Below are 27,848 nucleotides of genomic sequence, written 5' to 3' on the forward strand. Positions count from 1 at the left end.
ATTTTCTAGCTAAGTAGGAAGGCAGTATAGCATTGCATTTAGGAGAGAGGACTCCACAGCCAGACTTCCTGAGTGCAAATTCTGGCTTGTGTGACCTTGGGCAAGCTATACCTAGCCTCTCAGTGTCTCCTTTTCCTCATCTGCAAAACAGGGGCAATAATAGCGCCTACTTCATAGAGCTGTTATGAAGATTAAATTGGTAAACATTTATAAAATTGTTAGAACACCATTTGGCTTATTGGAAGCACTATATAAATGTTTGTTAATTATTTTCTTAATTAAGAAGTATATCACGCCAGTAAGCTCAAAAGTAATGAAGACTTTTTGAAACATACACATATTAAAAATTAGCAATATATGTCATAAAAGTGCACATGAAGTTAAAGCCTTGCTAAATCATAGGGGAAACTGAGGGCAAAAATCAGCCTGAATCAGTAAAAATTTAAAATCAGATATTATATTTTTAAAAATGAAACCTAACTGAGGAAACAAGACTAGCTTTTAAATGGAAGCTACTACGAGGCCACATGGAATTGGACCACACAATTTAACACATATGGAGCCAACCAGAGTTGGTGAAATGCTTAAAGCAGTTCAGAAAACCACATGAGTAAAAAGTTGAATAGTCACAAAAAGCTCCATGGAAGAAGTAAGACATATGGCTGCATCTTGAAAGATAAGAATCTGAGTAAGTGAAAAGACATTTCAGCAAGGGAAAGTATGAATGCAGGCAGAGAGCTAAGGAGGAGCCAAGGCAGTGAGAAGAGCCTGAAGACAGAAGCTGTTGTGGGGAGGAAAGGAGATAAGAAGGACTGCTCAGTGGTCAGGTGTCTAATTGTTTCGGCAGCATTTGTTGACAAGACTACCTTTTCTCCATTGAATTACCTTGACACCTTTGTCAAATATTAGTTGGGCATATACATGTGGGTCTATTTCTGTACTCTATTATGCTCTATTAACCTTTGTCTATCTTTTCACTAATAGCACACTGGCTTGATTACTGCAGGTTTACAGTAGGTCTTGTAATCAGATAGTGCTAGTTCTCCAGTTTTGTTCTCCTCAAAACTGTTTTGCTAGCCTAGGTCCTGCGCTTTTCCATCTAAACTTAAGAATAACCTTGTCAATTTCTACATATACTACCCCGCCCCCCACCACACACACACACACATACACACACACACACACACACACACGCACACAGAGCCTGTTTGGATTTTGATTGAAATTGTGCTGACTCCCATCAGTAGGGGTGGATGTGAGGGTGGGGGTGGCTCCCACTCACCCTCAGAAAAGAAGAAGGAAGAGTAAGATCAGGAACAACCAGCCCCTGAGATGTGCACACAGGTAAGGAGATGCTATCCCTTGACATAATCCAAGAAAACAAGCTTTTTCTTCAGCCATTTAACATTTATCTGCATATTTTCAAAGGCAAACAAGTGTACTAAGCACTTACATTTTTAAAAAGTCCTAATCTTACTGTTGCCAAGGTACGATTACTATTAATTTTACAAAGCTACGAATGTAGTGGAGGGGGACCTCAGTCCTCACACTGGGCAGGAAGTCATACAGATTGAATACCATACCTGTTGAAACGAGGGTGTGGTTCCGACCACAGGCAGCCAATTTCACCTTTTCAGGTTTTAAGGCTAAAAATATGACAATTAAAATATTTTTTGGTTATGAAAATGATAAATAACATAGGTCAAATGGTAACTAAGTGGTAGAATTGCAAATTAAACCCAGGCCTGTCTGACTCCAAAGTTGATTTCCAAACTACTAAACCAAAAGTTCTTAGAACTAGTTGTGCATCATAATAACCATTGGATCTCTGAGAAAAATACAGATAGCTCAGCCCCATCCCTGAAGAATGAGTCAGAAGGTCTAAGCTAAGGCCTAGGCAGCTATGTATTTTTAAAAACTCTGAAGGTAAGTAATATGTGCGGAGATCTATTACATTCTGTTATACTGCCTCCTTACCAACCTGTTCTATCACCTAATCTGCCATCACCATCATCACGTTCACCTTTTACCTCACTCAATGAAACACTGTAAGTCCAATATTCATAGGCGTACACCTATGTTAAAGTTCTACATTTATTCATTTACACATTAAAAAAAAACCTTTATAGAACATCTCTGAAGTGCTTAGCATAGCAGTTGCAAAAATCACTAAGACAGAATCCCTGGTCTCAAGGATCTTGTCATCTAGACGATCCTGTTAGCTTGTCTATTAGACATTTGAGAGGAAGAATTATAGGCATGAATATACCCAACCGCTTAGTAGACTGTGCCCAATACATATTTTTTGACAAAGTACAGTACTTTAAAAGTTCCATAGCAACACCTATAAATAGCATGGGTATGATAAATTACACTGAAATTTTTAAGCTGAAATTAAAAATTTAGCCAGAAAGATAAAGTACTGCTCTTGTCATATCCCAAGGAATTTCTATCGTCATTCAAGTTTAGTTGATGCTCATAGGTTATATCTAAACAGAAGCTTTACACATAACAGCGAGAAAGCTTTGTAAAGGTATTATATGTTCCCTATTTTCTAGGACAGTCCTGATTTAAAATAGTTTGTCCTGTTGTTCTTATAAGATCACTAGTACTAATCAACCACTAGTCTTGGTGTTTTGTTCAGTACATCTACTTACTAGATACAGCAGGGTCAAGTGTGTTTTATAAAACCAGCAACTACAAGGAACCATGACGTCCACAAGTCTAACAAATGAGACAGAGCTCAAAATTCTAACATTACATTGCTTGTTCTCTTTATATAGAAAGATAGTAATATTTAAGTGGATTTACAAACAAGGAAAAAATGTTCAAGTGCAATACTATAGAATCATTACTTCCTTTATGGCCTCTAGGTTTAAAATCAATGTGATTTTTAGATCCTAATATATAAAAGTAGTTCTAAGTATCATATAAAAAATAAAGTTAAATGCCAATAATATTCAAGTAAATATCAGAAAATAAAAAACTAAAGGCTTTATTACTTATAATATGACATTAAAGGAGTACACAATCAATATAAAACTACTTTATATAGTTTGTTACATATTTAAAGTGATAAAGAAAAAAAGACCCCAAACCTTTGACACACGTTGGTTTGCTAACAGTTGACTTTGATCCTAATCCTAACTGGCCCCAGTTGTTACTGCCAAACATGTAAAGTTTATTATTTCCTGGTGGAGAGGAAAAAGAAATAATAAATTGAAGCATTTTCAACATAAAGTAATGTGAGATGAAGTCATCACAAAGCAATAAAAATGTTATACTTAAAAGGTGTCATTGTTTTCCATGTTGAAACAGGTTAGCCAGATTCTGTTAGTTATAAAAGAATTTCTAAGATTATATGCTAACAGTTTTTTTATTATATGGCTATAATAAAATAGATTTATTCAAAAAGGTTGTGTGTGTAAAAATTATATTTAAATATACCAAGGAAACTTAAAATTTAAAAGACTCTTGATGAGATTAATTTGTTAATTCTTTGGCAAAATACAAAACCCCAACACTTTCTATATATTTTCAATATGTTTAAAACACGGCACATCTATAATATTTAGGATTCTCTAAGTATTACTATCCTCATTTAGGATTTTAATACTAACCTGTAACAATAGCAGTATGTTCATCTCCACATGCAAGATATGTAGGTATATCATTTTTAAACCAGAATTTGCTGGGAATATTTTCAGCAAATTTTGTTTTTCCAAATGTAAACACAGCACCCGAATCTGCAAATATATGATAGTTTCTATTTTACAATTTTTACTATGTTGCCTGTTGCTAAAATATTTTTTCAATAATTTATTCAGATTCCTCACCTCATGATAGTTTTGCCTCCGCTATAACACTGTTTACACCCTCCTCCCTCTGCCTTAATTCAGTCTTACTCCTCAGACTTCATTCTAGTTTTATTTATGACATCTACTAAATTAAATATGTATTATTCAGTTACTGGTGCAAAGTTAAGACATATACCATCACAAGGAGGGTAATCCTTGACTACTAACAGTCCTGCTGTCACCAGGTGGACCATCTGCTCCCTGGAATGAGCTGATACAGTTGGTGCCCTACTCACACTGGTGAACCCTTGACTGAGGATTGTTTCTTCACACAAAGAAACAGGACAGTATTGAGTTTCATCATTAGCATCACGAGGATGCAAGAAGTTTCGTCCAGTACCATTTGGAGAACCAAAACTCGTATCAGTTCACAATAATCATTTAAATACACACACACACACACACACACACACACGCACGCACGCACGCACACACCCAAAGCCAGATCCAACTTTTGAGGAAACCTCAAGGAGGGTGATCACACATAAAGAAACTAATAGGTACTAGAAAGGATAACATAGTGAACATAAGTATTAATAATAAACATTAATGTGCAAGAGAGTAGCCACATGGAAAACCTTTAGAGAATAACTGTGAGGCATCTCAGTTCTGATAATTGAGATTTGGGAGGCCAGGTTCTAGAATAGGCTGTGGGTTTCCCTAGAATGAATAATTTTTAACTGTTTTGTCCTGCTCTGGCTTCCCAGGAAACCCTCCCTAACAGCCTCACTCCAAGTCAGGGTTTGGTGGTTCTGCTCTGTCCCCCTGGCTTCTATTGTCAAATGGTATGGGTATTGTCATTTTGTTTACTTTCTTGTATCCGTCACTAAGCTGTGAACCCTAGGAGGGCAGGAAACTATGTTAGAGCCAAAAGCATGGCAGAAAATGCAATACTTTTTTTCTGTGAATTCATGATTCTGCTCTAATCCAGTGGTTTTTTTCTTTTCAAACTGTTAGTCATGACCCAGTAGTGGATCAGAAAGTCAATTTGGTGGGTCACGATGACCATTTTTAAAGGACTGTATTATAGAAAAGATCTGGGCGCATCCGAAGTGCTTCGAATAAGCACGGCTTCATGAAACGTCTATTTCAGTTAGAGCTTGTATTCGGTAACGTATATATGTCGTCACAATGCCAAACGTATTTTGGAACTCAGGGAAAAAAGACTTTAAAAATCACTCGCTAACGGTTCCCTCCTCGACCCCTTTCTCTAAGTCGTTTTCCTCATCCTTTTACCTCCAGCCCTAGTATGACCCACTCTTTATGGCATTCAAAACATAACTGGATCCTGGGGACCTCGTAGGAGGTACTTTGGGAAGTTTAGAGAGAGATACAAACTGGCCCGTGCCTTCGAGAAACTCATCGAAAGCGTATTTTAAAATAACGAAAAAGACAAGCACCCCCTTCTCCGTTGTTCCCGCTCAGGTCCCTCCCTTCCTTTTCCCCCTCAATCATTCGCGGGAGCTCGGCCAGAGCTCCGGCCCCACTCGGGCGGCCGCGGCCCGGGCTTGTCCCCCGCCGGGGCCGGCCCGGAGGCGGGGCCTGGCTGCCCGCCCTTCCGCAGACCCTCCCTCTGGGCCCGCCGCCACCACTGCGGGCGCGACTCACCGGGCACCACCTCCTCAGGTTCCACCATGCCAGGAGCGACAAAGGGAGACTGCCTCTGAGCCGGGAAGACGATAGGGGCAACTCGACTGGGCCTAAGGCAGCGCCATAGCTCCAATTCGGGCTCCGGAAGCCCCTCGTGCCCCCACGGCGATACTCTAGGCATTTGCGACGGCAGCGTTCCCGGAAGTCAACAAACAGAAACCAAGGGCAACGAAGGCGTGGCGTAAATTCGAGGGGCGGGGCGAATCGGGCGAGGCGGGGCGAACCGGGGCAGGGCGGGGCGAATCGGGGCGGGACTAATCGGGGTGGGGCGGGACTAATCGGGGCGGGGCGGGGCTAATCGGGGCGAGGCGGGGCGGGGCGAATTGGGGCGGGGCGAATCGGGGAGGGGCGAGTGGGACGCAGCGGGGCGGGGAGAGCGGAAGCCGGGGGTTGGTGGGTGCGCAGGCGTAGACGCAGCGGAGGGGCGGGGAGGCCGCGCGCCCCCTGGTGGCCTAGAGGGGTGGGGCGGCCACGCCGCGCGGTGTTGCTCCGGAGCGTCCAGGCTTGTGGTGGTGGGTATAGTTCAAGGCCCCGCTGGGACCCTGTCCGGATAGTTTCAGACGTCACAAATATCACATGTTCTCACTCAAGCTCTCACATAGGCAAACGTCGACACACAACTGTAATAATACTAGTGATAGTGACCATTTATAACTAAATGAGATAGGCACTCTGCTAAACATCCCAAATCGCGTTTGTATCCCTGGCATCTAACAACAAAGTGGGCATATACTAGATGTTCATTAAATCTTTATTGAATGAGTCAGCCCTCCTACAGCCCTATAAAGTGGTTAATGTCACCCCCGTTTACAGATGTGTAAATTATATAATGGGAGAGTTGGGGTTCAGTTTAGCCAGTCCAGCCTGTGTGCTGAATGGCCCCCTTGTATCCTCCCACAGGAGAAGACTAAGGTGTACAATCTGTGACAACAATATGATCAAAGAGGTTCACCAACAGCAGAACATCATTGCTCTAGAATTTGCCCAGAGATGTTATATTTTTCTGGAGGCAAACAGTTTCCAGTGCATCAACACCTCACCATCATAAAACAAAAAGGCAAAAAGCCATCTTCCAGGATGAGATGTTATGGGCATAGGCTCTAGAATTAAACAAAGCTGTATTCAAGGATCCCTGAATTCCTGTGTGTATGGAAGTGTGTTACTGACTTTTTTAGGGCATTTGAATTACAGTTGGGAGGGGGGAGATGCCACTGGTATTTTGATAGGGGTTGCATTGGATCTATAGATTGCTTTGGGTAGGATGGACATTTTAACAATGTTAATTCTTCCTATCCATGAGCATGGTATATGCTACCATTTATTTGTATCTTCTTCAATTTCTTTCTTCAGTGTCTTATAGTTAGTTTTCCGAGTATAGGTCTTTTATCTCATTGGTCAAATTCATTCCTAGGTATTTTTTTTGATGCAATTGTAAATGGGATTGCTTTCTTAATTTCTCTTTCTGACATATGATCTCACTTATATGTGGAATCTAAAGAACAAAATAAACGAACAAACAAAACAAACAGACTCATAGATACAGAGAACAAACTTATGGTTGCCAGAGGGGAGAAGGGGTTGTGGATCTCAGTGAGAAAGGTGAAGGGAATTAAGAAATATAAATTGCTAGTTATACAAAATAGTCATGGGGATGTAAAGTACAGCACAGAGAATATAGTCAATAATGTTGCAACAACTATGTATCATGCCAGGTGGGTCCTGGACTAATTGGAGGATCATTTCATAAATTATATAAATGTCTAACCACTATGCTGTACACCTGAAACGAATATAAAAAAATAATATTGAATGTCAACTGCAACTGAAATGCAATAATTAAAAAAATTGGGAGGGTAGCTTAAACTATCCAATACACAAATAACTACTTACAAAGCAAAGTGCGAACTACTATGAAAGTTTAACAAAGAGCATTGACTTGGTGTGAGAGGTTAAGGAAAGCTTATGAGAAGAAAGGACATTAAATGTAAGAATTGAAGAAGAAGCTGGGAGGGGTAAGAAAGCTCTGGGCAGAGAGTAAATCACATGCAAAGGCTCATAAGGAGCTTGGCTCTTTCCAGGAGCTCAAATAGGTGACACTGGCTCATGGCAAGGTGGCAGGGTCTTGGGGCTGTTAAGGATCTGAGATTTTATCCTGAGGACCATTGGAAGCCACTGAGGGCTTTCAAACAGTGGATTGCTAGGATCAGTTATGTGTATTCCTGGAATCATTCTGTCTGGCTGCTTTGTGGAGAATAAATTGGAGCAGGGAGGAGGTTTCAGAGACTATTGCAGAAATTCAGACAAGCAGTCACACTGGCTTGGAATACAGGGCATTGGCACCAGAGAGGAGGAGGCAGATGTGAAAATATTTTAGGACGTACAATCAACAGGAAATGGCGTCTGACTATTGACTCCTAGGCAGAGCAGGAATACCAAACAGGTCTTAGAGCAACAGCAAAGAAGGGGCCCTAAATTATTTTGCAAAGGATTGGATATTATTTTTTAAAGTATTATTGTGTCACTATGGGAAAATCAGAATTCTTAAAGGCTTACTGTATATGATATGCATTGATTTGTTTCTTTTTCCTTTCAAAATATAGTAAAGTGCATTTTGGTGCTGAGCACTCCCGAATATATCGAGGTAGCCCTACTCTCAGGTTTCCAAGATAGGTAGACAGGGGAAAGGTGGTGCTATTTACTGAGTTGGGGAACACCGAGGAAGGAGCAGGAGGTTTTGGAGTTAGGTAGGTCTCGTGGGGAGAACATGACAGTTCCTGACATCAAAGTGGAGGTGCTGAGCTGAGCAGGCAATTGAGCAGAAGCTCCAGATGGAGGCACATTTTTGGCAGATGCCGGGGTCTGGGTGGTGATAGCAGCCTTGGGAAAGACTGCTAGGTGAACAACTAGAAAGTGACTACAGAATGAGACGAAAAGTGAGGTAATTATGAGATGTGATGAAGGCCCAAATTTAATGGCCCAGCAACAGATGCTGAGGCTGAAAAGAAGATAGAGTGATTAGAGAGGGACAACCTATGGAATAGGGTTTCAACAAGGAGGGTGTGGTCAGTTGTGTCATGTGATGCTGAGAAATCAAGTAAGGTGAAAACTAAGTGCCCACTGAATTTAGGAATGCAGAGATCATTAGCAGTGTTGAAAAGAGCTGTTTGGTAGAGTGCTGGAGGAGGAAACAATGTTGGAGTAGTCAGAGAGTGGGAGAAGTTAAGGGAAAGAAGTAAGGGTGAATGCTTTGGAGAGAAGAGATGGAGATGGTCTAGGAGAAAAGGGAAGATAATCATTGGAGGAAGAAGAGAGGTGGATGGAGGGCTTTTGTAAAGCTTGGAGAGAGTTGAGAATCCTGAGGGACAGACACACTGAATAGAAGGGGAGAAAACACAGGTTCAGGAGACCAAAGGAATAATCAATATTGTAAGGGAGGAAGAGATGGCATCCAGATCTCATGTGGAGGGACTGGCCATAGCTCGAAGGAGAGACACGACTTCTAGCATAACAAGCGGAAAGGAAGAAAGCGTCCTTTCACAGTACGCTCCTGAAACATATGCTAGATCTATATCTGCATATAGATGATATGTATAGACTATTGATATGTATGATACAGATATATATTATATATGTCACATAATATATGATAATACTATTGTCTATCTCAGAAGGTTGTTGTGAGATATTACGTAATGCATGTAGAATTCACAGCTTGCTGCCTGCAATAGAGTAGCACGCAACAGTGTTAGCTATTATCAATAAGGCAGAGTCGGCTGTGTTCACTATATTCGTCAGCATAACCCAGGCTATGCTGCAATGCAAGCAACACCTCGACCTCAGTGTTTAACACAAACGAAAAGTTTCTTTCTCATTGATGCTACACGTCCAGTTGAGTCAGCGAGGGGATCTGCTCCATCGGGTCCCTCGGGCCCAGATTACTGGTGGAGGTTCAGCTGTCTTGTAGCTGCACCAGATGGGATCCTGACCTCTTCGGTTGCTGTAACAGGGCAAGAGAGAGGGAGCAGGCAAGTCAGTGCTTCAGGCCACATGTGACACGTGTCCCCTTCTCACAACCCATTGGCCAGATCCAGTGTCCTGTGCCCCTGCATACTGTCGGGGGGCTGGGAAATGTGGGAGCACCCATGACATTCAGTAAGTAGGAAATACCTCTGCCACAATCCCTGTAGCCAGATGGTTTCAGCCTGTGGAGTCACCTCCCTCGTGTTGGAGAAGGCAGAGACTTCAAAGGTATAACTTTGTGACTCTCCTTTGTGTGCTCTTTTGATAACTCCTTCATACGAGGTCTGACAATTACGTGCGCGAACTTGTTGCAATGACATTGCTGACCTTTTTTGATATCACAGGGATTATTCATGATGAATTTGTACCAACTGGACAAACAGTTCACCAAGGTTACTATTTGGAAGTGCTGAAAAGGCTGTGTGAAAAAGTTAGACGACATGAACTTTTGCCAATAATTCATGGCTCTTCCATCACGACAATGCACCAGCTCAAACGGCACTGTCTGTGAGGGAGTTTTTGGTCAGGTAAACAAATAATTATTGGAACACCTTCCCTGCTCACCTGATCTGGCCCCCAATGACTTCTTTCTTTACCCGAAGATAAAGGAAATATTGAAAGGAAGACATTTTGATGACATTCAGGACATCAAGGGTAATACGATGACAGGTCTGATGGTCATTCCAGAAAGAGTTCCAAAATTGCTTTGAAGGGTGGACTGGGTGCTGGCGTCAGTGCATAGCTTCCCAAGGGGAGTCATTCGAAGGTGACAGTAGTGATATTCAGCGTTGAGGTATGTAGCACTTTTTCTAGGATGAGCTCACAAACTTAATTGTCAGACCTCATACATAGCCAACCACTCATATACTCCTCAGGAAATCATGTTGATGTACAGAAGTCACCACCCATCTGACAACATATACAGCTCTTGGCAATTTCCCCTATTAATTCTAGTTGTTATTCATTTCTGAAGAATTTTGTGTCAACTAAAAATAGAGACATGTATGAACAAGGAAGACATTTGATTGATTATACTTTTTAGCTGAACGTGTGCCTTTTTTGACAGCATTCAACAAAACTTCCAAGGCTTGTATTTTGAGTTGCATTACAATGCAGCCGCCATCGCTGTTTATTTCCCTGTTTGGAATCAGATAAACAGGTGTGTCTCCACTTTGAGAACTCCATTATGAAATCCCATAAGCATCTGAATTTACAAATCAGATTCTTATGGCTTCTTTAATTTTTGAATGTTTGCTGTGCAGCTCCAAGATATATGAAGTGAACATGCTCAAGTCCAAAGCCAGGGAGTTTTACATAAAAAGAGTAATAGGTAATATTTAATGAGCATTTACTACTCATACGTGACAGGCACAGTTCTAAGTACTTTACATAATATGTTAACTTATTGAATCCTCACAAAGCTTTCTGGGTTATATTTTACTCAGTTTCCCCATTTTGCAGATGAAGACAATGAGGTATGGAGAGATTAAGTAACTTGCTCAAGGTCAAACAGTTACTAAGAGATGGAGCCAAGATTTAAATTCATGTCTGTCTGACTACAGAACTCTAGCTCTTAGGACTATACCATCTGCCTATTAAGGAAAAATTAAAATATTTGAGGAAGGAAAAATATGTTAGAAGATCCTAGTTGATACCAATCAGAACAAACTGGCTATCCATTGATTACTGTACAGATTTTGAGCATGGACTAGTAATGACTGTGTCCCTTTAGTGCTTTTATTGTATATCAGTTATGTACTTGAGGCCTTTTACCTACATTATCCTTTTAAATATATGCTCAGAGAGTTCTAGCTTCCAAATATATCTGCAAACTCATCACGTCTCATCACCTCCACTATTACCACCCTGTTCCAAAACACCATCACCTTTCACCTGCACTACTGCCATCACCCCTTAATTGGTGTCCCTGCTTCCACCCTAACAGTATTCACAACCCAGGAGTCAGAATGATCTTTTTAAGGGCATGACATGCCTTCCCCTTTGTCAAAACTCTCCAATGGCTTCCCCACTGACTCAAAATCCAAAGTCCAAACAGCGTACAAGATGCTGCATCGCCTGGCTCTCCACCTCACTGAGCTCATCTCCCTCTAAACCTGCAAGCAAGGAATTACAAAATACAGATGTTAGTGACCTGTAAATGATTCTATTAGCAAATTTTGTGCCAGGAATAGAACCTAGTTTTATTTGACACTGATTATTGGATTCCCTACATTACACTGTGCTCTGATAAAAATGGTTATTTTTTTTTGCAGTAAAATGAGTATTATTTTTGATAGATAACTCAGACATTTCCTCTTCTTGGGGAGGTAATTTAGTCTAGCATTGCTGAAATTGCTGATAACATGCTTTGCCTCTTCTCTTGGAAGAGACTAGAGCTAGGGGTATGTTTTTGTAAAAAGTCACAGAAGTGAAAATCCTTAATCACTGCATTTATATTAGATTTTAGAATTATTTTACAGAATAATTTGAAACTTAAATAGACAAAACATATAAAGGATTTTCAAGAAGACAAATATCCTTTGAGGTGACAAATAAAGGGTGACTATAAAGAAATGGCTCTGGATGATCTTGGGTAGCTCACGCACTAATTCAGGAGACAATTCCAAAAGAAGAATTGTGGGAGTGGGGGGTGGGGGAAAAGGTGAAGGGGAATAAAAGGTACAAAGTTCCAGTTATAAAATAAATGAGTCACGGGGATGTAATTTACAACATGGGGAAAATTATCAGTAATATCATAATAACTTTGTACAGTGACAGGTGGGTACTAGACTTACTGTGATCACATCGTCAGGTATGTAAATGTCCAATAACTATGTTGTACACCTGAAACTAATATAATATTGCACGTCAACTATACTTTAAATAATAAATTAAAAAACACAAAAGAGTTGTGAGGGATCTATGGCAGTAGTTGTATGACTAGGTAATTTCCTGAATGATTACTTTGAAGGATCATGTAATGTGATGATAAGGGCTTAGATTATTAGACTCATGTTATGTGCCAGATATTGGTCTAAGCCCTCTCTGTAGTAATTCTTTAAATTTGCACATTACAGAAGAGAAAACTGAGGTACAGAGAGGTTAAGTTACCCAGGGTCTCCCAGCTAAAATGTGGCGGGGCTGAGGTTCGAACACACGCAGTCTGGGTCCTGAACCTATGCTTCTAACAATTGCACTATACTGCCTCTTGAACGAGCATGGAGCAGGGGGGCTTGAAACTTTTTAGATTACACATCCTCATTCATAACCAACCAGAAGCCAGAAGACTCGAGAGCTCATTGATGTAGCCCATGCAAATCAGCCTGCCTGGGTAGGTACCTAGCACTTGAGGCCATCAGCTGGTGCACCTTATCAGTGAGAAGATTGAGGAATGACGCTCAGAAAGAAATAAAGGCAGAGATCAAGGAAAGCTATCCAGCAGAAGCAATACATGGGTATTTACATATTTGTATGCATGTACTACTGTACTCATATATTTATATTGTAAAACATGTACAAAAAGATTTAACATGATGAGATAAAAATAAACATAACTAAAAGTTCTAATATTTGGTTTGCACCACCAAGATGGATGTTTTCAGCATCCCCTGGGGAACACCTCAATTTGGAAAATAGTCTTGGGATAGCATGGTTTTAAATTCTGGCTTTACCACGTATTACCTGAGTATTCTGGGCAAGTTGCTTACTCTTTGCCTCTGATTCTTCATCTGTTAAATCAGGATAATAACTCCTAATTTGCAGGATTGTGTCGCTGAAGTGAGATGATGTGTGCAAAATCTGTAGTGCCAGCCTTTCAGTAAGCTGTTTACCTATTATTTACTTTCTCTCTTAATTTTAATTCCCATTATTTGTTTTATGGTCTGTGTTTTAAAAATTGTATTATTTTGTACATACTCCTATAATGAAGCTGGAGGCAGCTCTGCAGTTAGCCTTGGTGCATCTAGATGGAGCCAGATTAATAGCTTTTTCATGCTCCAGCATTACAGACATGGTGCAGCTGCGTCTCTGACAGCAAAGAACACTGTGGAGGAGACATGTGGAAGAACCTATGTGCATTTTACTTTGTGCTAAACGCCATATGAATTGGGAGGGAAGGAGGGAGGACTTAATGACTCTTCCGACACTTAAAAATGAATGGCCCGATTGTTCAGCAATTATATATCTGTAACAGAAGCTCCCTTTCACACCAGCTGGTAGCCATTGCTCTTTCGTGATTGGCAGTCAAGCTTGAAGACTCTCTAACTGGATTTTGAGCTATTTTTTATCTGTGCCTTTCCGTGGGTGACTTTTTCCTCACAGGGTTCCTTGGCTACATTAAGTGTCATTTATTACCATTCACTGAAAATTTCACTTTTGATCCCAACTCTAGGCTTTTGTTTCTTCTTTCTCCTCCTCTTAAGATGCTAAGCCTGTTGGGTTTCTTCGGCTCACAGTTAACCAGAAAAGACGTGCACTCGAAGGCGTATCAGTCAGGTTTCTGACAAACAGATGGCACCCTCTTATTAGGATAATCTGAGAAGGTTTTCTTATAACAGAACTAATTTCAAAGTATAGGAAGGGGATTGGAGCAGCCACAAGGCATAGTGCAAGGACCCAGGAGTCATAGCAGTAGAGCGGTCACTGTCCCTTGGCCCAAAGAGATGAAGGGATGGGCAGGCATCTACACAATCTATGAAGTGCGCTGTACACCTGAAGCTGAAATAGAAGAATACTGAATGTCAACTATAATTAAATATATATGTACATACATACTGGGGGTGCCAAAAACATGTATACAAGTGGACACTTTGGTCAGCATTGCTCACACAGTAGTTTGCCATCATCAGAAAGCACCTCTTGTAATTGTGGAAGTCACAGGTGACTTGTATCCATCTTTTGTTATCGGTATATATTGAATATTACAATTAATAGTTTTTTCCTTTCATAAAATGCGTGTACATTTTTTTTGGCACCCTCTGTATATATAGTCACGGGATTTAAAGTGCAGCACAGGGAATATAGGCAATGGTGTAGTAACAGCTATATATAATGTCCGAGGGGTAGTGGACTTGGAGGGGTTATCCCTTTGTGAGGGGTGTAAATGTCTATTACATTGCTTTGTACACCTGAAACTAATATAAAAAGATTAGAAAAAGAGATGAAGGGATGGAGAGTTTATTAGAATATGGAAGGGGAGAAAGGAGAGAGGAGTGTGAGGCAGGCCACCTTGAGAGGAACAGGGAATTTGTATTGAGGAACAGCCAATGCAAGGTGACCTCACGGGAAACCATGCGAACAAATATTCCGACTTCACTCTCCTCTCTCCCTCCATTTTCCAGCTTGGATTCCAATAGCCAAATTCCACCCAAAGCTAGAAGACATGAGAACTCATTGAGATAGCTCATACAAATCAGCTTTCCTAGGTAGATGTCTAGCACTTGAAACTATCAGCTAGTACACAGAATCAGAGGAAAGATTGAAGAATGAGGCTCATAAAAATAAAAAGCAGAGCTCAAGGGAAGCTACCCAACAGGAGCAATCTAGCTAGGTAGGACACCACTATTGGATGCAGCCACTGCTTTCGCCATCCTTCTGATCTCACTGTTCTTTCATCTTTCGGTCACATTTTTGAGAGCAGAGTCCGGGGGAGGAGCATCCAATTGGCTGAGGCTAGTTCACTTACTAGTTCACCCTCTTTGCCAAGGGGTGGAGACGGAGTATTGCCTCATTTGGCTTCCCTGGGGGAACTGGGCTGCTGCCTTCTTTCAAGGCTCACACATTTGAGGATTTGTGAATATTAAGAAAGAGCTCAAAAACAAGGCAGGTCAAGTATATGGTAATACATGGAAACTAGACGTGAGGTGGTGAGCATGCAATAGAGTGTAGAGATATCAAATTATAATGTTGTACACCTGAAACTGATATAATGTTATTAACAAATGTTACCTCAATAAGAAAAAAATTTAAAAAGAGGCAGTTCTGTCTCTTCTAAAAAAGACAATCTCCATTAACAGATGACCTCCTAAATCTCCTTTACTAATCTGCAGCAGTAAGACTACTAGACAAGAGTATGGAGATTTGTTTTTACTTCCAGTTCTCTATCTCTCATTTCCTTCTTTCCCTCATTTCCTGATCTTAGAAAGATTCCTTAATCTCTTTAGATCTTTATACAAGACAGCAGGACTAAGATCCTCAAACCTAGTTGGGGGTTCAAATGCTGGGCAGCCAAATATATATATATATATATATATATATATATATATATATATATATAATCTCAACAGAATGCCTTAATGTTTTCTTGATAAAACGCCTATTAGGCTATTAATACCTAAACTCCATTGAACATGTGTCATGCGGGGTGGCCTGCGGGGTCTCTGGTCCTACTCCCCACATAACGCAGGATATGGTGAGGCCAAAAAGGAACACCCACGGAGCCACAGGCAGGGGACTCATACCACTATATTCTCTCTGGCAGCACTATACTCTCACTAGAGGCTGGATCCACACTGTCCGCAAACCGCCATCCACACTTGCCAGCCCAGCCACCATCTTGCTAGCCCCCATTCTTCTCTCTTTCCTCTCTCCCTCTGCTAGCATACCCACAGCAGTTATATTAGTGGCCAATGGCTCACTGGTTACAGCTGACGGCCAACTAGCCACAGCTGATGGCCATGCAATCACAGTTGGCCATTTACTACCTGAGCCAACACCTTTCTACGTGAGGCCGAGAGCCTGGAAACTACTTTCTGGGGCTCTGCCCCCACACTCCTTGTCTTCAGTCTTTAATCTTTTTCCTTTGATGTCCCTAATCATCTGGTCAAGCCACTAACAACTGCTTATGACTTGGTATAGACCCATTACTCGAGGCTTCTCTCTCTCCAGGTAAGGTGCCAGTGAGGTGTACTGCTTGAAGTTTTGTCCACTGGAAGCATTTCCCTTCGTCACCCCTCAGATTCAATATAGCTGCTCAATCCACAATGAATCTTGAATTGTTGGATCCAGACCAATCCAAAATTACATTTGTCATCCTTGATCAAGTATGCTTATACTCTATTCCCACACACACTTCCCTAGAGTTTTTCCAATATAAACTAGAAATCCAGGAGTTCTTTGGCCTTCTATGGCTTTTGCCTTTTTCATTGCCACTCCCCTCCCATCCAGGGTTATGTGGAAATCTGACAATCTTGGGAATTGGTGGGGGGAAGGAGGACGATGAAGTGAACTGGCTTCATCTTACGAGGTAACTCCCTCAGGTGAAAGAGCATCTCCAATCAAGGGAAGAACTGTTTCATCAGACAAGCTAGAAGAGATTTCTTGAGCTGGCAAGGGAGATTCAATGAGAATTAAGGGTGCAGCATTCTTAGGGTCCTCTAAATCCTTTCATATATTTCCATGTCGATTTTCCAGCTTTCAGTCTAACCCAGATAATGCCACAATATGCACTGAAGAAACCTGTCAGGACTGTGAATACCACTGTGATATTATAATTCAGCAGCACACAGGATCAACCCAAAATCTGAGTTTATCTTTGACCATCTCAGATCTGCTGAGGCAGAGGCCTTTTTTCACCATTAAGCTATTCATTATAAGAATCAGCCACTTCATTGGCTGTCATTAAACTCCTCACGCCCTTCATACTAATCTCCTTAAATCCTACTCTAAATCACCATTCCAGGTGACCATAAGCAAATGTTTAATCAGCTATATTGCTACTGTATTTCTAAGGGGGAGTTTTAATGTCAGTGAACCAATCCCGGTTTTATCACTTTTCCTTGAGGGGTCAGTTGCCTGCAGTTCACTTTGTGGTACCAATTTCTGAGTGAGTCAGAGTTCTTGGGGGACAAAAGGAATTTAGTGGGAAATCATCAAGGAACTCATAGAATTAACAGAGTGTCTGGAGAGGAATGCTTAGGCAAACGGCGGGGGGGGGGGTAACTAGGGAAATGAGGCAGCGGGAAATGGGTTTAGGATGTTGCTGCGGATTTTGCTGTAATTCACAGCCACCACTGGGCCTCATCACCATGACACCATGACGAGTGTGCTAGCCACGGGGCACAGCCAGGAATGCTGGTAGATTACAGTTTTGTGCATTTCATCGCACTGGCTCTTTTTCTTTAATCCTTCAAGATTCAAAGCCCCAGGTGAGAGCATGTGCTGGATCACGTGCCCCGTGACCTGGCTTTGCGGGAGGTGGAGAGAGGGAGGGAACATTTTTATACTAAGATGCTACAGTAAGACTCACGATGAGAACTGAAGGGGATTTCGGATGCTGGGCCCTAAAAAGCCCTCTTATTCTGTCAATAAGTAATGGAAAGACCAAGGAGTTCAGAAGCTTTTTCTGTTTCTCACTCTCTCACTTGTGTTCTTTCTCCTTTCCTACCCGATTTTAAGAAAGTCACTGTATTTCCCTGGTCCTGTGGAGGAGAGAGTTTGACTAAAATATTTAGGGTCCATCTATGTCTAAGACTCCATGATCTCAGACTTCTCAAGAATCTAGTAAATTAAAAAAAATTTTTTAGAAGGCATTATGCTTACATTAAAAACTTAATAAATGCATAGGCTCAGATCTTTCCTTTTATCTAATCACTAGTTTAAAATGATCATTTTGACCCAGTTTTTCATTGTATATGAAACTTCTACATACGTCAGCAAGTCATATTTGTGGAGTTCCTTCTATAATATTAGACATTGAAGCATTTTAACCTTAATTGCCTTTGGATAGTTCATGTTGATTTTAATAGCTTTCTCAGTACTCCCGCCAAAGTTAAAATGAACATAAAAATCAAGGTGAACCTTAGGAAGAACAGTGATAAAGGAAGTTAATATTCTGGGAGGCCTTAGGGTCTTATCAGGGTTGGTGCATCAGTTTTACTTTAAATCTCTTATCTATCTAATTATTTCACCACTTTGATTAAATGAAGCTAAAATTGGTATTGATGAAAAGAGAAAGCACAATCAAAGAAGCAGATAAGCAAATAATTGAATGCAAATAACTCTTAATTATACTCACTTAATAAAGTTAAGGAATAGTGTCAGGTGCCAACATTACTTTGTCAAATCAAAGGGCAGTGTCAGGATAAAAAAAAAATAGCACGGAATGTTCTGAAAATTGTGGTCAATTTCAAATTGTTAAATACTTTCATATGAGTTTGGTTCCAAAACAACCCTGAATCCGGGGCTGTGAGTGTGTTCAGATACTCCAATGGAAACCCAATTCTTTGTATCCCGCCATATGTCTCAATCATTTGTAAAATCTTAACTAGAGTCCTTAGGCTTCCCCAAACACAAAGAAATAGATGGGCTTCCACGTATGGCAGTTACACCTGGCAAGTTTAAAATGCTGTCCCATTTGCAATTGTAATAGGAAAACTACCAAATAGCTTTCACTTTAAGTTGATCAAACAGTTTCTTCTAAACTCAATAATACATTTACACTTTGTCCCCTACCTAACCCAAGGTTACCGGGATTATTTATCCTCTCTGTCCAGTGTCCTGCTGCTATGATGCATGGTGCATAGGAACAAACATCTGGTAGTGATATAAACTAATACGTGCAGAAGAGATATGAACAGCACATTCATTACAGAAAAACAGCTTGTGTGTGGGGAAGAGACGAGCTGCCTGCGCTAGCTACTCAGCCAATAGACTGACACAGGAGTTGGGTCATAGAATAAGCGTTTATTACCGGTGATCTGAGAAGGCAGCGGGTTAACACCTCCAAACACTGCCTTAACATTCTCAGACTGGCTAGGGGTATGGAAGGGAAAATCATGGCACTCTCCCAGAGGCTGCATGACAAAGTCCCAGAGGTCTGTTTTCCTTTTGTCATGCTCCCTGTCATCCTATCTCTTGTGGCGCCAGCGGTCTGGGAACAGTGGGGGAGTAACCTGGGAAAATGCTAAGCGATAGAGTTTGTAATTAGCAAGCATCTACAAGGTGATAATCTAAGATAAGGAGCCGGAACCTGGACAGGGCATCCCTGAGGCATTCTGAGCTCAGCCACAGGGGGTGTGGAGCCCACCTGGATGGGGGCAGGGCACCCCGGAGGCATTCTGAGCACAGGAGGCCCAGCTGGGCCCTGCTTCATTGTCATTAGAAACTGAAGGTGATCATGATGCATTATTCTCATGTGGACTTTGCAAAATGCATTGCTGATGTCTCCAGAGTAATTTTGTGTGCAATTGATCAGAGACACATAGTTTAGAAAACGACTGGATTGTTTTTATGTCCCTCATTGCTTTGAACAAACAGGCTGCAACTGTAAATTTAACTGGCTAAAAGAGCAGTGGCCATGGTAGCAAAGAGATTTTATGATCCATTTTTATCATACCGTTTCATTATACTAGAAGGCAATAACGACCCTTGGCATTTATAGAGTCCTTTGTATTTTCAAAGCACTTAACAATCATTAATTACTTTATCTCGTTGCCATCTCAAATAGGATAGGTTGGTTAGCAGGACAGGGTTACAGAAGGAAAATAGTATCAGACCATGAAAGATTAGAAACTTGTAAAGTTAGGCAGTTGAAATACTGAGGGAGAACAAAGTCCCTGGTTTTCCCATCATTTAGGAGGAAAACGAAAAGAGAGAAGAAAACATCATAGGTCCTCATTGAGAAACTTTGTTTCTGTTTCTTATTTTTGATTAGTTTAGAGGACTAACGGTAAAAACAACAAAAAAGCAGCGTACCTCAATACCTTTATAAGCCAACAACTGGGCTAGGGGTGGGGACTCTCACCACGTGTACTGATGCTAGTAAATAAGGAAACATAGATAACTTTGAACACCGAGCCAGGTACTGTGCTACAGTACTCGATATCCATTATCACATTTCATCTGCACAATCAAACCATGAGATAGGAGCTGCTAGTACCACCAATTAACAGAAGAGGAAACTGAGGCTTAAAGATGTTGAGGAATTTGCTCACAATAAATAGCTCTCCAACCTTAACTGACTCCCCAATCCCTGGATTAATTCTCCTCATATGGCTTCGAGGTGATCTGCATATTCCTGAATGGTACTACTCTGGGTAACAACCGAGGCTGACCTAGCAACCCATTAACTCCTTGGTTCTCTGGAAGACAGGATGCTGAATTCCAGTTGAAGAATTCTGGAGGATGAAATCTGTAAATATGAGTGCTCGATCTCCATGATCCAGGCTCCAAACAGTCAACAAAACTCCAAGAAAGGGGCTTGTTTCTCTCTTGTTTTGGGGACATGATTCCCATAGTCTATCTTCTGCACCATGGGCAGGGCCCATCTTTACAGGCCACAGAATTGTTACGAGTGGAGCAGCCTTAAGAGAAGAAGGCTGTGTTTAACCAGTAGCTTGAGATGAGGGCAGAGCCCTTGCTTAGCAGACATGGCCTCATAAAACAGTCATGAACAGATCAAGAGGGCTTCCCAGGTAGTGTCTAGAAAGAGGCAGCAACCACAAAGATGACTGTAGGTTTCTCCAAGAACTAGAAATAGGCAGGAGAGGCATTCACTAAACAGTGATTGTAAGGACATCAAGGATATGTGTCCTGGACTTGAGGGGAGAATATTGCCACGGAAATTATTATCGGGACAGCGCTTGTAGACAAGCCCTGGGCAGTAGGAAGCAATGCCAATAGCTTCACGGGAGCCCCACATCACTCAGACTCTAGAATTATCTGGCAATTCTAGGGAGCATCAGGGAGGATCATTGAGACACTGGTGAAATTTGAACCCCTGTGAGTTCCCTGTTTGCTTAATGTTTGATAGCCTTTGGTCTGCTAATAAATCTTTATGCACAGCGTGACCTCTGTGCTTCCCAGGGGAGGAATTGGAATCAGCCTATGGGGGAAGAGATGGCTCGAGGATTCTGGGTGGGAGCTTGAGCAAATAAAAGGGCACCCACGAAAGATAACCTTGCCTTTTGCATCTCATCTGTTTATGAGACAAAAGGTTAGATCATTAACCATATTTATGTACCCTTTTCCTACCTCATAAATTGTGTGTGCATTTCCTAGTCTTTTCTTCTAATGCCAAAATTTATCAGATCACAAAATACAAATTATCCGGTATGAAAAGTTGCCTTTTTGTCCCTATCTAAGCTCTGAAAAATTCTAGGCTCTGCTTCATATCAACAACTGCCAGAGTAAATGAATAACAGAAGAGTGACTTCCATAAAAATGTGGTTTACATGACATGAGAGATGAGAGATTGCACCTGAATTTGATGAGCAGCATTTTATGCTCTGGTTCAGAATTTTGGTCTTTATACAGGACCCTGTTTACCTTTTTCACACGCCTCAATTAAAAGGGTATGGTGGGAAAAGGGGTGGAGAGAGGGTCAAAGATAATCTTCACTGATTTCACAATTGCCCCCAGGGTCCGGCATGTTTGAACAAATACTTAGCAGTGATGTAGCAAGAAAACACCCCTGAATCAATATTTTGACAAAGTCCCATTACCATCTGTTAATTAAAAAGTAATTTTCAGAGTATCTGTAAAGCAGGAGCTCTGTGGGTGACATATATACAAGTGAAGAGGAAAATAGTAGCCAGCAGATGGGTGATTTACTTCACTATTATAATTCTAATTTATTTTCTTTCGTCAATTCCCATGCAAATCCAAGTCACATACATAATAAAACATTCTTACAGTAGGCTACAGCTTTATACTTTATGCAGCATTCCAGGTACATGAGCACAAAAGGATTTTGTAGATTCTTCAGGAAATTGTATATGACCTAGGCCATAGAGGGCCTTTAAGAAAAGGAAAATTGGACATCCATATGCCCCCACAAAAGTTTCCACCTGAAACTACACTTTGAATGAAACTTAACTCAAAATGGATCACAGATCTAAATGTCACTTGGAAGGCTATAAAAATGTCAGAAGACATAGGAGAAAATCTTTGTGACCTTGGGTTAGGTAACGAGTTCACAGATATAGCATCAACATTGTTATCCATAAAAAGAAAAAATGGTACGTTGAACTTGATCAAAATTAAAAACCATTGCTCTGCAAAAGGCACTATCAAGAGACTGAAAAGACAAGCTACAGACTAGGAGGAAATATTTGCAAAACACATATCCAATATAAAAGTCTTGTATCCAGGGTAAAGAACTCTCACAATGAAACAATAAGAAAACAAACAACTCAATTAAAAAAATAAAGTAGGCAAAAGATTTGACAGACACTTCATCCAAGAAGATGTATGGATGACGAATAAGCACAAGGAAAGATGCTTAAAATCATTAGCCTTTAAGGAAATGCAAACTAAAACCACAGTGAGAAACCACTATATATCTACCTCAACAGCAACAATGAAAAATACTGACAATCCCATGCATTGGTAACTGGAGCCCTCATCCAGTACTGGGAGGACTGCAAAATGGTATAGTCACTCTGGAAAATATTTTGGCAGTTTTTTCTAAAGTTAAACATCTACCTACCATGTAATCCAGCCATTTTACTCCTAAATATTTACCCTAGAGAAATAAAACTTATGTTCACACTAAAACCCATACACAAATATTTGTAGCAGCTCTATTTGTAAGTTCCAAAACCGGGAAGCAACCCAAATGTCCTTTAATGGGGGAATAGATAAACTATGATATATCCATACAAAGAAATACTACTCAGCCATAAAAAGGAATAAGCTAGTGACAAACGCAGCAATGCAGGTGAATCTCAAAGGCATTTTGCTGAGTGAAAGAAGCCAGTCTCAAAAGATGACAGATTGTATGATCCCATTTATGTCACATTCTGGAAATGGCAAAAGTATAAGGGAAAGAGAAAAGATCAATATGCCAGGAATTAGTAGTGAGACGAGGGTGTGACTACAAAAGGACTTAAAGGGGAGTTTTGGGGGGAGATAGAATTGTTCTGTATCCTGACTGTGGTGCTGGTTACACAAATCTATATGTTTACACTCAGCACTGTATACCAAAAAAACCCACTTACATTTATTGTAAGATAATTTTTAAAAATTAAAAAAAAACTCCAAACATATCAAGTACATTCATTCATTCAACAGACATTTTAAAAATAAAGGAGAGAAAAAGAATATTGTTTCCATTTGCAGGTCAGGAAACTGACTTGCCCAAGGTCATTCAACCAAATGATAGGTTCTAAACTAGTCACATCTTTGAAGGACATCATTCTTTTCCTGTTGTTACATGAGAATAAAAACCTTCGAAAACCTAAGCTCAATTATGTATCAGCATGCATTTGATTGCAAGCAACAAAAAAACCCAATTCAGAGTGATTTTTAAAAAAAGGATATTTATTATTTCATATAACAAGGTGTCCAGTTGTAAAGAGAGTCATGAGGTCGGTTGGTTTTGCAACTAAATGATGTCATACGTGACCAAGATTCCTTCCTTCTTCCGCTGCCAAACTACAGCTTCATTCTAAGGCTGCTTTCTTCCTGCTCATAGTATGGCCACTGGTCTCAGGTAGGGATCCGTGCTTCTTTGTTCATATCCAGTGGAAGCTAGATCACCAGCAACAATCTCACAAAGCTTGTAACCAAAGTGTGTACTGCATGCAAATGCTGTGGTTTCCTAGGGTCTTAAAGATTCCAGACGACCAGCTATAAAAAGTACTTATGTAATTAGCAACACTCTGAGATAAACAGAGTTTCTCACTGCTGTAACAGCTGTATGTCTTATTTGCGCAGAGCTCAAATTTGCGATAGATCTTTGGTGATAACCACGCTGACGCTCGTAGACACTGTACCTCATGTTTGGTTAGCATGTTAAAGTTTACCAAGCAGTGTAATAGCTCATTTTATAAAACTTGTAGTTGAAGAGAGGAGGATTCTCAGGGTCTTAGGAGTCAAGTGACTTGGCCAAATTCACCTTCAGTTAGCGATGCAGCCAGAGGTCACATTCGATCTTCAAACATCCTTTTCATAATTCTTTCCTTTACATCTCATGGATTCCGTCTTCAATGCTTAGATTTCACTAGGGAGGCACAGTAGCAATTTCAAAGAAATATTGCAGCTTCATACATTGATGCTTACAAACTTTAAATGTCGGCAAACTCACACTGTTTATATCCCTAATGGTAACATTTGGCTATTTGGAATTTTAGACTCAAATGAGATAGGACAAACTTGAAATCCTGAAGTCTCATCAACTTGTCCATCTCCCTTCCCTCAGTGTCCAGTCAACTGTCCTGATAGGTGGATTCTAATCCCTAAATATCTCTTGCATCATCCCGTTTTTTATATCCACAGCCCCAGTGTGTGCTCAGGCCCTTGTTATAACACAGTAACCTCTGTCCCTTTGACTCCCTTTTCTCGCCACCGTTACTTCTTACACAACGGTGCTGGATTAATGTTTTCGAAACACAATGCAAGTAATGACATGTGTCTCCTTGTCTGCCCCAGCTCTAAAACTTTATTAATTTTCCTTTTACTATAAATTCTTCACTCCATAATCTTTCTATGGCCCTCAACAATCTGATTCCAATATTCCTTTTTATTTAATAAATTTTATTGGGGAATATTGGGGAACAGTGTGTTTCTCCAGGGCCCATCAGCTCCAAGTCATTGTCCTTCAATCTAGTTGTGGAGGGCGCAGCTCAGCTCTAAGTCCGGTTGTCATTTTCAATCTTTAGTTGCAGGGGGCGCAGCCCACCATCCCATGTGGGAATTGAACCAGCAACCTTGTTGTTCAGAGCTCGCGCTCTAACCAACTGAGCCATCTGGCCACCCCCAATATTCTTTTTCAAATCTTGACAAAATCCTCTTTCTGGGTGCGGGTTGTAGGCAGTAGCGTACTGGAGTCAGCTTACAAAGCTTGTGAGAACCAGTCTTACACCTCTCTTCCCAACCCTGTGTTCAGTGATGTCACATTGGTTGCTTGAAGCTGACCATGTTGCAGGGTAACTAGGACTAAATCTGAGAGTAAAGGTTCCTTATTATATGGAGGGAGGGGCAAAGATGTTGACACTGAAAGCCCTGTACCAAATCAGAGCTAAGAGGGGCTGGGGGAAGCGAACAACAAGCAGAGCGTTGAAAAATCGTTGAGAAGGTAGACTTGAGCAAAGATCGAGTTCCCACAGAAGCAGCCGTTGAAAGGGATTTGAGTTCAGGTGGTTTATTTGGAAGATGATCCCGGGATGCACTGGTAGGGGAGTGAGGGAAGGGAGACAATGAAGGAAAGGCAGCTAATACGGATGAGCAGGTTTCTATGTGGGCAATTGAGGCTCAGTCCCACTGGGGCATTGGGGGAGTGGGTAAAACATGCCTCATGGTTGCCCACGCAGGGGTGTTTATCCTTAGGCAGACAGCTGTGGGTGCTTGCATTAAGAAGCAGCAGGTATGTAGGGGAAGACCAAATGCAAAGGAGATATGAGTAGGACATGGACACTCATGGTTTTATGTTGTTCATAACTTGCGTGGTAGTGGCAGGGCTTCATATAAATGGTCAATGATGGGGTGGGTCCACCCCTCCAGTTGTTAACCATTTGTTGCTACTCCACACACCCTATTTGTTCCTTCCTCTGGGTCTACTCCAGGTTCCTTCCTTTGCTATATAATATTCTTTGTAGGTCCCTCCAGTTTTGATAATTCCCTAATTCTTCCCAAGTCATCAAGGATCAGTGCCACCTCCTCTAGGAACCCCATTTAGTCCCTACCCCAACCTCCCCACCCCACCCCCGTGCTGCAAGCTGGATGAGGAACAAACCAAGCTGGAGGTCCCAGGAGGTCTGAAGCAAGGGAGCAGGGAACAAGCCCCTCCCCCTTGGTCAGAATGCATGGGGTCAGGGGAAAGAGACAGAAGGCTTGCTGTGGGGTCATTGCAAATGGTGAACTCCATGTGAGAAAGAGACTCATCACTACTGTTTATCACTATATCCCTCAGAGCCTCCCCAGCACAGACACCAGGCCTATTGTGGCTGCACAGTTGTTGGTGGCAGAGAAAAATGAGCGAATGGAGGGCTGGATAGACAAAGGGAACTAGGTAGCGAGCCAAACCAGGAAGTTGAAGAGGCATTAGAGGAGTCACGGAGTGAGTGGGTCAACAAGAGCACCTGGATGCATTCTGAGGATGGACGTTGTGGGGGCAGAGCCCCAGAAAGTAGTTTCCAGGCTCTCGGCCTCATGTGGAAAGGTGCTGTCTCAGGTAGTAAATGGCCATCAACTGTGATTGCATGGCCATCAGCTGTGGCTAGTTGGCCGTCAGCTGTAACCAGTGAGCCATTGGCCACTAATATATAACTGCTGTGGCTACGCTAGCAGAGAGAGAAGAGAGAAAGAATGGGGGCTAGCAAGAAGATGGCGGCTGGGCTGGCAAGCGTGGATTGCAGTTAGGATGGCTGGTTGCGGACAGTGTGGATCCAGCCTCCAGTAAGAGTATAGTGCCGCCAGCGAGAATATACTAGTATGACTCCCCTACCTATGGCTCCTTGTGTGTTCCTTTTTAGCCTCACCATATCCTGCGTTCTTGTATGGGGAGCGGGAGCAGAGACCCCGCAGGCCTCCCTGCACGACACATGGCGCAGCGAGCAGGGTCCCCCGCATGACAGACGTCAAACCCTGTAAGGTGTTTTTCCACATGTGACCCAGATGTCATTTGAGATATATTGTTTTCTGAAAGTCAGTGAAATTGCCTTTAGCCTCATCCTACTTTTGGGGCAGCTCCTCTCTTCCAGTCTCTCTGGGGGTTATGGGTGGTTTAAGTTTGTTTTGTTGTTAATCCCTCTGATGGACTGAGCACCTACCTCCATAGAATTACGATGGTTCATGGGTTGATTTGGCGTCTTAGAAGTTCTGCTCACACTCTACCACAGCACTGCAGACTCTTCTTGATTTGTTCCCAAATGTTGTTGCTCATACAAGTTGTTTGTGTAGGTAGCACAGTTGACTGAAGATATGGGCTTTCCCTTAGCATGGAGTTTGATCTTTTCTCCCTCAGTCTCCCTGCAAACATTCAGTTTCCTTCCCCGTATTACGTAGAGCAATTTCGCTTTCTGAAACAACTGTCCTGTTTCGCCTCTTCAGAGATGCTTTGTGGTCTCTTCAAACAAAGCAGCCATCCGTTCTCCCACTTGGAGCATTCGCTCTATACCTTTTTACCTCCAGGCCTTTGCAAACACTTGCCTCTGTCTGGAATATTCTTTCCAGAACAGAAGATTTGGCAGAGGTTTGGGAATTTCAGTCTTTCCTTCTCTTTATCCCACATCATTCTCTGTAAGTAGAAGGGAATAATGTCAGGATTTATTTCCCTGTTGATGTTAATTATGACATCACAACCATTCCTGCCCCCGAAGTGGCCATAGTTGGTTTTTAAATAACACTTTTCTTGCATTACACACACTTCTAGCAAGTCCTTAT

At 41.5% G+C, this 27,848-nt stretch overlaps 1 protein-coding gene and 1 long non-coding RNA gene across 13 annotated transcripts in view; both read right to left on the bottom strand.

Annotated features, from left to right (window-relative positions):
• The window catches only part of LOC109455937 (X-linked retinitis pigmentosa GTPase regulator), a 58,768-nt gene extending 53,086 nt beyond the window's left edge, over nucleotides 1-5,682 (bottom strand). Inside the window, exons 1-4 of one of the 3 annotated variants that reach the window (XM_019747893.2) lie at nucleotides 5,466-5,682; nucleotides 3,621-3,746; nucleotides 3,099-3,191; nucleotides 1,584-1,646 (exon numbers count right to left, since the gene is read on the bottom strand). In XM_019747893.2, coding sequence (XP_019603452.2) covers nucleotides 1,584-1,646; nucleotides 3,099-3,191; nucleotides 3,621-3,746; nucleotides 5,466-5,628 — 445 coding nt within the window. In that variant the 5' untranslated portion in view covers nucleotides 5,629-5,682. The remainder of the gene's footprint in view (nucleotides 1-1,583; nucleotides 1,647-3,098; nucleotides 3,192-3,620; nucleotides 3,747-5,465) is intronic. The other 2 variants (XM_074323552.1, XM_074323551.1) reach the window with 2 other exon arrangements.
• Nucleotides 5,683-9,390: 3,708 nt separating this feature from the next.
• Nucleotides 9,391-27,848, bottom strand: part of LOC141569739 (uncharacterized) — a 204,949-nt gene continuing 186,491 nt past the window's right edge. For 2 of the 10 annotated variants that reach the window (XR_012493501.1, XR_012493503.1), the window contains one exon: nucleotides 23,696-27,702. This is a non-coding gene — a long non-coding RNA (uncharacterized LOC141569739). Of the gene's footprint in view, nucleotides 9,505-23,695; nucleotides 27,703-27,848 lie in introns of those variants that run through there. The other 8 variants (XR_012493498.1, XR_012493497.1, XR_012493505.1 and 5 more) reach the window with 7 other exon arrangements.

The sequence above is a fragment of the Rhinolophus sinicus genome, chromosome X (assembly GCF_036562045.2).
Source record: "Rhinolophus sinicus isolate RSC01 chromosome X, ASM3656204v1, whole genome shotgun sequence".
NCBI lineage: Eukaryota > Metazoa > Chordata > Mammalia > Chiroptera > Rhinolophidae > Rhinolophus > Rhinolophus sinicus.